Source organism: Bufo gargarizans, chromosome 6, assembly GCF_014858855.1.
Source record: "Bufo gargarizans isolate SCDJY-AF-19 chromosome 6, ASM1485885v1, whole genome shotgun sequence".
In the NCBI taxonomy this organism is placed as follows: Eukaryota; Metazoa; Chordata; class Amphibia; order Anura; family Bufonidae; genus Bufo; species Bufo gargarizans.
In genome coordinates this window covers 349,932,335-349,944,674 of record NC_058085.1, presented here as the reverse complement: position 1 = coordinate 349,944,674, position 12,340 = coordinate 349,932,335, and the positions used below count along the sequence as shown (strand labels likewise).

The window sequence follows — 12,340 nt, the reverse complement described above, 5'->3', positions numbered from 1 at the left end:
TGGCATATATTTAGGCCCAGCACCCAGGCAGAGGAGGGAGGTCCCGTAACAGAGAATCTGTCTTCATGTCAGCAGAGAATTAGTCTGCATGTCATAGCAGAGAATGAGGCTTCACGTCAGCCACCACTGCAACAGTCCATTGGCATATATTTAGGCCCAGCACACACACAGGCAGAGGAGAGAGGTCCCGTAACAGAGGATCTGGCTTCATGTCAGCAGAGAATCAGTCTGCATGTCATAGCAGAGAATCAGGCTTCACGTCAGCCACCACTGCAGCAGTCCATTGGCATATATTTAGGCCTAGCACACAGGCAGAGGAGAGAGGTCCCGTAACAGACAATCTGGCTTCATGTCAGCAGAGAATCAGTCTGCATGTCATAGCAGAGAATGAGGCTTCACGTCAGCCACCACTGCAACAGTCCATTGTCATAAATTTAGGCCCAGCACCCAGGCAGAGGAGGGAGGTCCCGTAACAGACAATCTGGCTTCATGTCAGCAGAGAATTAGTCTGCATGTCATAGCAGAGAATCAGGCTTCATGTCAGCCACCACTGCAACAGTCCATTGGCATATATTTAGGCCTAGCACACAGGCAGAGGAGAGGTTCATTCAACTTTGGGTAGCATCGCAATATAATGGTAAAATGAAAATAAAAATAGGATTGAATGAGGAAGTGCCCTGGAGTCCAATAATATATGGTTATGGGGAGGTAGTTAATGTCTAATCTGGACAAGGGACGGACAGGTCCTGTGGGATCCATGCCTGGTTCATTTTTATGAACGTCAGCTTGTCCACATTGGCTGTAGACAGGCGGCTGCGTTTGTCTGTAATGACGCCCCCTGCCGTGCTGAATACACGTTCAGACAAAACGCTGGCTGCCGGGCAGGCCAGCACCTCCAAGGCATAAAAGGCTAGCTCTGGCCACGTGGACAATTTAGAGACCCAGAAGTTGAATGGGGCCGAACCATCAGTCAGTACGTGGAGGGGTGTGCACACGTACTGTTCCACCATGTTATTGAAATGTTGCCTCCTGCTAACACGTTGCGTATCAGGTGGTGGTGCAGTTAGCTGTGGCGTGTTGACAAAAGTTTTCCACATCTCTGCCATGCTAACCCTGCCCTCAGAGGAGCTGGCCGTGACACAGCTGCCTTGGCGACCTCTTGCTCCTCCTCTGCCTTGGCCTTGGGCTTCCACTTGTTCCCCTGTGACATTTGGGAATGCTCTCAGTAGCGCGTCTACCAACGTGCGCTTGTACTCGCGCATCTTCCTATCACGCTCCAGTGCAGGAAGTAAGGTGGGCACATTGTCTTTGTAGCGTGGATCCAGCAGGGTGGCAACCCAGTAGTCCGCACAGGTTAAAATGTGGGCAACTCTGCTGTCGTTGCGCAGGCACTGCAGCATGTAGTCGCTCATGTGTGCCAGGCTGCCCAGGGGTAAGGACAAGCTGTCCTCTGTGGGAGGCGTATCGTCATCGTCCTGCCTTTCCCCCCAGCCACGCACCAGTGATGGACCCGAGCTGCGTTGGGTGCCACCCCGCTGTGACCATGCTTCATCCTCATCCTCCTCCACCTCCTCCTCATCCTCGTCCTCCTCGTCCTCCAGTAGTGGGCCCTGGCTGGCCACATTTGTACCTGGCCTCTGCTGTTGCCAAAAACCTCCCTCTGAGTCACTTCGAAGAGACTGGCCTGAAAGTGCTTAAAATGACCCCTCTTCCTCCTCCTCCTCCTCCTCCTGGGCCACCTCCTCTTCCATCATCGCCCTAAGTGTTTTCTCAAGGAGACATAGAAGTGGTATTGTAACGCTGATAACGGTGTCATCGCCACTGGCCATGTTGGTGGAGTACTCGAAACAGCGCAACAGGGCACACAGGTCTCGCATGGAGGCCCAGTCATTGGTGGTGAAGTGGTGCTGTTCTGTAGTGCGACTGACCCGTGCGTGCTGCAGCTGAAACTCCACTATGGCCTGCTGCTGCTCGCACAGTCTGTCCAGCATGTGCAAGGTGGAGTTCCACCTGGTGGGCACGTCGCATATGAGGCGGTGAGCGGGAAGGCCGAAGTTACGCTGTAGCGCAGACAGGCGAGCAGCGGCAGGATGTGAACGCCGGAAGCGCGAACAGACGGCCCGCACTTTATGCAGCAGCTCTGACATGTCGGGGTAGTTGTGAATGAACTTCTGCACCACCAAATTCAGCACATGCGCCAAGCAAGGGATGTGCGTCAAATTGGCTAGTCCCAGAGCTGCAACGAGATTTCGCCCATTATCACACACCACCAGGCCGGGCTTGAGGCTCACCGGCAGCAACCACTCGTCGGTCTGTTGTTCAATACCCCGCCACAACTCCTGTGCGGTGTGGGGCCTGTCCCCCAAACATATGAGTTTCAGAATGGCCTGCTGACGTTTACCCCGGGCTGTGCTGAAGTTGGTGGTGAAGGTGTGTGGCTGACTGGATGAGCAGGTGGAAGAAGAGGAGGAGGAAGCCGAGAAGGAGGAGGTGGCAACAGGAGGCAAAGAATGTTGCCCTGCGATCCTTGGCGGCGGAAGGACGTGCGCCAAACAGCTCTCCGCCTGGGGCCCAGCTGCCACTACATTTACCCAGTGTGCAGTTAGGGAGATATAGCGTCCCTGGCCGTGCTTACTGGTCCACGTATCTGTGGTTAGGTGGACCTTGCTACAGATGGCGTTGCGCAGTGCACACTTGATTTTATCGGATACTTGGTTGTGCAGGGAAGGCACGGCTCTCTTGGAGAAGTAGTGCCGGCTGGGAACAACATACTGTGGGACAGCAAGCGACATGAGCTGTTTGAAGCTGTCTGTGTCCACCAGCCTAAATGACAGCATTTCATAGGCCAGTAGTTTAGAAATGCTGGCATTCAGGGCCAGGGATCGAGGGTGGCTAGGTGGGAATTTACGCTTTCTATCAAATGTTTGTGAGATGGAGAGCTGAACGCTGGCGTGTGACATGGTTGAGACGCTTGGTGACGGAGGTGGTGGTGGTGGTGTTGGTGGTACATCCCCTGTTTGCTGGGCGGCAGGTGCCAACGTTCCTCCAGAGGCGGAGGAAGAGGCCGAGGCGGCAGCAGCAGAATAGGCCGAGGCGGCAGCAGCAGAAGAGGTAGCAGGGGGAGCCTGAGTGACTTCCTTGGTTTTAAGGTGTTTACTCCACTGCAGTTCATGCTTTGCATGCAGGTGCCTGGTCATGCAGGTTGTGCTCAGGTTCAGAACGTTAATGCCTCGCTTCAGGCTCTGATGGCACAGCGTGCAAACCACTCGGGTCTTGTCGTCAGCACATTGTTTGAAGAAGTGCCATGCCAGGGAACTCCTTGAAGCTGCCTTTGGGGTGCTCGGTCCCAGATGGCGGCGGTCAGTAGCAGGCGGAGTCTCTTGGCGGCGGGTGTTCTGCTTTTGCCCTACTGCTCCCTCTTTTGCTACGCTGTTGGCTCGGTCTCACCACTGCCTCTTCCTCCGAACTGTGAAAGTCAGTGGCACGACCTTCATTCCATGTGGGGTCTAGGACCTCATCGTCCCCTGCATCGTCTTCCACCCAGTCTTGATCCCTGACCTCCTGTTCAGTCTGCACACTGCAGAAAGACGCAGCAGTTGGCACCTGTGTTTCGTCATCATCAGAGACATGCTGAGGTGGTATTCCCATGTCCTCATCATCAGGAAACATAAGTGGTTGTGCGTCAGTGCATTCTATGTCTTTCACCGCTGGGGAAGGGCTAGGTGGATGCCCTTGGGAAACCCTGCCAGCGGAGTCTTCAAACAGCATAAGAGACTGCTGCATAACTTGAGGCTGAGACAGTTTCCCTGGTATGCATGGGGGTGATGTGACAGACTGATGGGGTTGGTTTTCAGGCGCCATCTGTACGCTTTCTGCAGAAGACTGGGTGGGAGATAATGTGAACGTGCTGGATCCACTGTCGGCCACCCAATTGACTAATGCCTGTACCTGCTCAGGCCTTACCATCCTTAGAACGGCATTGGGCCCCACCATATATCGCTGTAAATTCTGGCGGCTACTGGGACCTGAGGTAGTTGGTACACTAGGACGTGTGGATGTGGCAGAACGGCCACGTCCTCTCCCAGCACCAGAGGGTCCACTAACACCACCACGACCATGTCCACGTCCGCGTCCCTTACTAGATGTTTTTCTCATTGTTATGGTTCACCACAACAACAAATATATTATTTGGCCCAATGTATTGTATTCAAATTCAGCGGGATATAAATTTGAGGCCTAGTATTTAGGCGCTGGGTGACCGGTATGGATTTAGTGACAGAATTAGACTTGGAAATGCACAGAAGCGTGTGTGTGAAGTTATTCTGAATGACCCTATGTGCACCTTCAATATGATCTACCCTTTTAGGGATAGATTTCAAATAGCTCTGATATAGAAGAAACCACTAAATTATGAAATTGCTAAATTGGGAATTGTATTTCAACCCAGAACAAGAAATGTGCTTTGACGGACACTAAATATCTTGCCCAGCAACAACAGTACAGCGGTAACGAGAGATTTAGCAGGATATAAATTTGAGGCCTAGTATTTAGGCGCTGGGTGACAGGTATGGGTTTAGTGACAGAATTAGACTTGAAAATACACAGTAGCGGGTGTGTGTGAAGTTATTCTGAATGACCCAATGTGCACCTTGAATATTATATACCCTTTTAGGGATAGATTTCAAATAGCTCTGATATAGCAGAAACCACTAAATTATGAAATTGCTAAATTGGGAATTGTACTTCAACCCAGAACAAAAAATGTGCTTTGACGGACACTAAATATCTTTCCAAGCAACAACAGTACAGCGGTAACGAGAGATTTAGCAGGATATAAATTTGAGGCCTAGTATTTAGGCGCTGGGTGACAGGTATGGGTTTAGTGACAGAATTAGACTTGGAAATACACAGTAGCGGGTGTGTGTGAAGTTATTCTGAATGACCCAATGTGCACCTTGAATATTATATACCCTTTTAGGGATAGATTTCAAATAGCTCTGATATAGCAGAAACCACTAAATTATGAAATTGCTAAATTGGGAATTGTACTTCAACCCAGAACAAAAAATGTGCTTTGACGGACACTAAATAACTTTCCCAGCTACAACAGGACAGCGGTAACGAGAGATTTAGCAGGATATAAATTTGAGGCCTAGTATTTAGGCGCTGGGTGACAGGTATGGGTTTAGTGACAGAATTAGACTTGAAAATACACAGTAGCGGGTGTGTGTGAAGTTATTCTGAATGACCCAATGTGCACCTTGAATATTATATACCCTTTTAGGGATAGATTTCAAATAGCTCTGATATAGCAGAAACCACTAAATTATGAAATTGCTAAATTGGGAATTGTACTTCAACCCAGAACAAAAAATGTGCTTTGACGGACACTAAATAACTTTCCCAGCTACAACAGGACAGCGGTAACGAGAGATTTAGCAGGATATAAATTTGAGGCCTAGTATTTAGGCGCTGGGTGACAGGTATGGGTTTAGTGACAGAATTAGACTTGAAAATACACAGTAGCGGGTGTGTGTGAAGTTATTCTGAATGACCCAATGTGCACCTTGAATATTATATACCCTTTTAGGGATAGATTTCAAATAGCTCTGATATAGCAGAAACCACTAAATTATGAAATTGCTAAATTGGGAATTGTACTTCAACCCAGAACAAAAAATGTGCTTTGACGGACACTAAATAACTTTCCCAGCTACAACAGGACAGCGGTAACGAGAGATTTAGCGGGATATAAATTTGAGGCCTAGTATTTAGGCGCTGGGTGACCGGTATGGATTTAGTGACAGAATTAGACTGGGATATGGCCAAAAAATAACCACACTATTGCTGGTTAAATGCACTTGGTGACGGGCGCAGCTTGCCCCTGATGTAGTATATGGCCAAAAAATGAACAGACTATTGCTGGTTAAATGCACTTGGTGTCACAGCTTGACCAACCACACTACTGAGGGTTAAATGCACTTGGTGACGGGCGCAGCTTGCCCCTGATGTAGTATATGGCCAAAAAATAAACAGACTATTGCTGGTTAAATGCACTTGGTGTGACAGCTTCACCCTGATGTAGGCTTTAGCCAGAAAACAACCACACCATTGAGGGTTAAATGCACTTGGTGACAGGCGCAGCTTGCCCCTGATTTTGTATATGGCCAAAAAATGAACAGACTATTGCTGGTTAAATGCACTTGGTGTGACAGCTTCACCCTGATGTAGGCTTTAGCCAAAAAACAACCACACCATTGAGGGTTAAATGCACTTGGTGACAGGCGCAGCTTGCCCCTGATTTTGTATATGGCCAAAAAATGAACAGACTATTGCTGGTTAAATGCACTTGGTGTGACAGCTTCACCCTGATGTAGGCTTTAGCCAAAAAACAACCACACCATTGAGGGTTAAATGCACTTGGTGACAGGCGCAGCTTGCCCCTGATTTTGTATATGGCCAAAAAATGAACAGACTATTGCTGGTTAAATGCACTTGGTGTGACAGCTTCACCCTGATGTAGGCTTTAGCCAAAAAACAACCACACCATTGAGGGTTAAATGCACTTGGTGACAGGCGCAGCTTGCCCCTGATTTTGTATATGGCCAAAAAATGAACAGACTATTGCTGGTTAAATGCACTTGGTGTGACAGCTTCACCCTGATGTAGGCTTTAGCCAAAAAACAACCACACCATTGAGGGTTAAATGCACTTGGTCGCAGCTTGTGCTGGCGCACCACAAGACACAAAATGGCCGCCGATCACCCCAGAAAAATGTGACTGACAAACGGTCTGGGCAGCCTAAAAACAGTGAGCAATTGAGGATCAGCAGCTCAATGATCCACAGCTGCAGATCGATCAGTTAATCAAGTCCTTTGGAGGAGTTAATCTGCCTAATCTCGCCCTACTGTCGCAGCCGCAACCTCTCCCTACGCTAATCAGAGCAGAGTGACGGGCGGCGCTATGTGACTCCAGCTTAAATAGAGGCTGGGTCACATGGTGCTCTGGCCAATCACAGCCATGCCAATAGTAGGCATGGCTGTGATGGCCTCTTGGGGCAAGTAGTATGACGCTTGTTGATTGGCTGCTTTGCAGCCTTTCAAAAAGCGCCAAGAAAGCGTCACAAAAGCGCCAAGAAAGCGACGAACACCGAACCCGAACCCGGACTTTTACGAAAATGTCCGGGTTCGGGTCCGTGTCACGGACACCCCAAAATTACTATACAGTTCGAGTTCGCTCATCCCTACTCATCAGTGATTTGCAATACTAAATGAATACTATTGTAACAGGAGAAGAAAAGGGGGAAGATGGCAAGCATGTGAAGCAAACATACAAAGAAGCCGATTGAACTAAAAAACAATAATAAATACCCTGAGATATCTCCATCTCTTACAGGCTAAACTTAATTCAAGGAATTTTCCATATTCCAATTTTGCATTATTTTCATTGGTTTCAATTTTCATTTTTTCTGTGACTAAAAAAGAAACAAAATCAATAAAAAAATAATAATAATATTCAACAGTGAAGCAATATTAATACCTCATAAGAAGGAACTCAATTCATACTCTCGATTAAGACCCTTTGGTTCCAGTGTCTGCAGAGTGTGGATCCTGTTGAAATGCCCCTGTGGTTTGGTGTACATTGGTGAGACATCTGTCAGGATGAAAGATAGGTTCAGTAATCACAAGTCCAGTATACGGAAGAAAAATTTGCTACTACCCATTCCCTTTCATTTTGACAGATGTTCCCATAATATATCACAACTAAGATTTCAAATTATTGAACAAATTCAGCAACCACGTAGAGGAGGCAACAGGTTATTAATGCTTAAAAAACGGGAAAGTTTTTGGATCCACACTCTGCAGACACTGGAACCAAAGGGTCTTAATCGAGAGTATGAATTGAGTTCCTTCTTATGAGGTATTAATATTGCTTCATTTTTTGATTGATTTTGTTTCTTTTTTAGTCACAGAAAAAATTAAAATTGAAACCAATGAAAATAATGCAAAATTGGAATATGGAAAATTCCTTGAATTAAGTTTAGCCCGTAAGAGATGGAGATATCTCAAGGTATTTATTATTGTTTTTTAGTTCAATCGGCTTCTTTGTATGTTTGCTTCACATGCTTGCCATCTTTCCCCTTTTCTTCTCCTGTTACAATAGTAACTCTTTATTTTGTTGACATATTGTAACCATGGCAATGTGACGTCACCACGTTTTGAGCGCCGGTCAGGGCGTACTATTTGAATTTCTCTGCAACTTAGTTTCACTATGCTTGACAAAGGCTCGTTGTTGAGCCGAAACACGTGTTGCTCTGAATGAAGCTGTATCTATGCTTTGAATAAAGCCAACTATCTCTTCAAGCAGTGAGTGCCGGTCTTCTTTTTGAATATTGAAGCGGGTCTTTTCATACCCTGGACGCGAGCACCACAATACCAAAGAGGAGTGCCGACTGTTTCCCTATCAATAGATGGATGTGTCATGGGTCAAAGTTCGGTGCACTGCAAAAGAATATTGCGCCGGCGGACATCGCCATATGTTTGCATGTTCAGCGAATTGCAAACGCGCAAAGTTCGCCGCGAAACGACCGCCGGGGCAAACCACAAGGCCATCTCTAGAACAGATATTTAAATTCATAAGATACAGATTATACTGAATAATTTGCTACAAAACTATGTAGCAATCTGCTCAGCTCTTCCTGCTCCATAACCTGCTGCTAACAGATCGGAATGCATGTTGGACCTGACAGTTTCTCATCGACTTCAGTGGTTTCCATGTAATACTACATGTTGCTGTAGGACAGGGGTCAGCAATCTTCAGCACTCCAACTCCCAGCCTTCAAATTTACCCAGCTTTTCTTGTAACTCCCTCAGAATTGAAAGGAGGATTGTGGGAGTTGTAATTTTAGAACAGCTGGAGTGCCAGAGGTTGCTGATCCCTGCTGTAGGAGATATACCTAGGTGCCACAGCTTTCCTTGATGATAACAGCTGGAGATTTCAAAGTAGTTCCTCCCTCTAAAGCTGCCAAATATAAAGAGTTAACCAGATAAGAAAAAAAGTTCAGCCAACTTATATTTTTTACTGCACTTCATTTTACAAATTTTCATGTTTAGGTCATTACGAGATTTTCTATAAAATACTCTGGACAGCTGGAAATACCAATAAGAAGTATAGATAAAGGTAAGAAATTACATAACTTTACTATCTCTATAGGGACCCCCAATTGATAAGACACAGATAACTAATACTGTCCATTTATGTGATTGTGTATCAGCATGCATTTGCCTATGTACTCTATCATATGTTTACTAATATAATAGTAGAATTAGTAGTAATTACTTAGTAGTGGCATTACTTGAGCACTTTATTGTATGTTGGTTTTAAACAATGAATTGTGGTTGTAGTAGCTATGTATGTATATATGTATAAATTATTACTTGTCAGGTACTTAAAGGATAACTGTCATGTTTTTATTAAAAAAAAAACAATTTTAGCATATGTTACTGCTGCAGCAGCATTATGCATAAAGCAATGTTTATTTTCTTCACATACCACTGTTTTCCTTGAGTTTTCCCCTTAGTTACAGCTGTTTTGAATCTTACAATATGAGGATCTTCTCAAGATGGCTCCTCTGCCAGTTATTTGAGGCCAAAACTAACTTCCCTCAGTTCACATACACATTTTCTGTAGCCAGTAGCTTCCTGCCAGCCAATCAGATTGGATTACTGAGAGACACGCCTCCTTACTCTGAAGACTAATGCAGCCATGCAGTGTGGAGCACCGCCCCTCCGTCTTCTGTTTTATGATTAGCCGAAGACAGACAAGCCATAGCAATGGTCTTTTAACCCCTTAGGGACACAGCCTTTTTACACCTTAGGACCAGGCCATTTTTTGCAAATCTGACCAGTGTCACTTTAAGTGCTCATAACTTTAAAACGCTTTGACTTATCCAGGCCGTTCTGAGATTGTTTTTTCGTCACATATTGTACTTCATGACACTGGTGAAATGAAGTCAAAAAAATATTTTTTTTTGCACCAAAAAATACCTAATTTAACAAATTTTTGGAAAAATTAGCAAATTTCAAAGTTTCAGTTTTTCTACTTCTGTAATACATAGTAATACCCCCAAAAATTGTGATGACTTTACATTCCCCATATGTCTACTTTATGTTTGAATTGTTTTGGGAATGATATTTTATTTTTTGGGGATGTTATAAGGCTTAGAAGTTTAGAAGCAAATCTTGAAATTTTTCAGCAATTTACACAAAAACGACATTTTTAGGGACCAGTTCAGGTCTGAAGTCACTTTGCGAGGCTTACATAATAGAAACCACCCAAAAATGACCCCATCTAAGAAACTACACCCCTCAAGGTATTCAAAACTGATTTTACATACGTTGTTAACCCTTTAGGTGTTGCACAAGAGTTATTGGCAAATGGGGATGAAATTTGAGAATTTCTTTTTTTTGTCAAATTTTTTATTTTAACCCATTTTTTCCACTAACAAAGCAAGGGTTAACAGCCAAACAAGACTGTATCTTTATTACCCTGACTCTGCCGTTTACAGAAACACCCAATATGTGGCCGTAAACTACTGTACGGCCACACAGCGGGGCATAGAGTGAAAGGTGCGCCGTTTGGTTTTTGGAGGGCTGATTTTTATGGACTGGTTTATTTACACCATGTCCCATTTGAAGACCCCTGATGCACCCCTAGAGTAGAAACTCCCTAAAAGTGACCCCATCTAAGAAACTACACCCCTCAAGGTATTCAAAACTGATTTTACATTCGTCGTTAACCCTTTAGGTGTTGCGCAAGAGTTATTGGCAAATGGGGATGAAATTGGAAAATTTCATTTTTTTGTCTAATTTTCCATTTTAACCCATTTTTTCCACTAACAAATCAAGGGTTAACAGCCAAACAAGACTGTATCTTTATTACCCTGACTCTGCCGTTTACAGAAACACCCAATATGTGGCCGTAAACTACTGTACGGCCACACAGCGGGGCATAGAGTGAAAGGTGCGCCGTTTGGTTTTTGGAGGGCTGATTTTTATGGACTGGTTTATTTACACCATGTCCCATTTGAAGACCCCTGATGCACCCCTAGAGTAGAAACTCCCTAAAAGTGACCCCATCTAAGAAACTACACCCCTCAAGGTATTCAAAACTGATTTTACATTCGTCGTTAACCCTTTAGGTGTTGCGCAAGAGTTATTGGCAAATGGGGATGAAATTGGAAAATTTCATTTTTTTGCCTTATTTTCCATTTTAACCCATGTTTTCTACTAACAAAGCAAGGGTTAACAGCCAAACAAGACTGTATCTTTATTACCCTGACTCTGCCGTTTACAGAAATACCCAATATGTGGCCGTACACTACTGTACGGCCACACAGCGGGGCGTAGAGTGAAAGGTGCGCCGTTTGGTTTTTGGAGGGCTGATTTTTATGGACCGGTTTATTTACACCGTGTCCTGTTTCAACCCCCCTGATGCACCCCTGGAGTCGAAACTCCCTAAAAGTGACCCCATTTTGGAAACTACGGGATAAGGTGGCATTTTTTGGGGGAGTATTTTTAGGGTAAATATAATTTTTGGTTGCTCTATATTACATTTTTGTGAGGTAAGGTTACCAAAAATTGAAATTCTGATATTTCATCTCCATTTGCCATTAACTGTTGAGGAACACCTAAAGGGTTAATAAAGTTTGTATAATCATTTTTGAATACCTTGAGGGGTGTAGTTTCTTAGATGGGGTCAATTTTAGGGAGTTTTTACTCTAGGGGGGCATCAGGGGGGCTTCAAAAGGGATATGGTGTCAATAAAAAAGGCCATCAAAATCGGCCTTCCAGAAACCATGTCGGTCCTTTCCTTTTGCAGCCTCCCTTTTACGGATACAGCAGTTTACGACCACAAATGTGGCGTTTCTGTAAACTGCAGTATCAGGGTAATAAATTTTAACTTTTGTTTGGTTGTTAACCCTTGTTTTCTTACCGGAAAAAACGGACTGAAATGGAAAAGTGCCAAAAATAGCGGTTTTGGCACCGTTTTTTTGTTTTTTTTTTAACCGTGTTAATCTGGGTAGTTAGGTCATGGGATATTGTTATAGAGGAGATTCTTACGGACGCGGCAATATCTAATAAGTCTACTTTTTTTTACAATTATTTAGGTTTTTGACTATATTATCTTTTTTGATACAACTTTTTTTTTGGGTATCTCTAAAGTCTAAGTGTAATTTTTTTAATTTTCTTTTAGCCAATTATCTTATGTGGGGGCTCATTTTTTGCGGGATGAGCGGACGGTTTTATTGGCACTATTTTGGGGGCTATATGACTTTTTG

The 12,340-nt window shown here is 44.7% G+C and overlaps 1 protein-coding gene across 1 annotated transcript in view; it reads left to right on the top strand.

Annotated features, from left to right (window-relative positions):
* LOC122940825 (alpha-2-macroglobulin-like) overlaps positions 1-12,340 on the top strand; it is a 154,347-nt gene that overhangs the window by 50,359 nt on the left and 91,648 nt on the right. Inside the window, exon 13 of the mRNA XM_044297611.1 lies at positions 9,114-9,180. Coding sequence (XP_044153546.1) covers positions 9,114-9,180 — 67 coding nt within the window. The remainder of the gene's footprint in view (positions 1-9,113; positions 9,181-12,340) is intronic.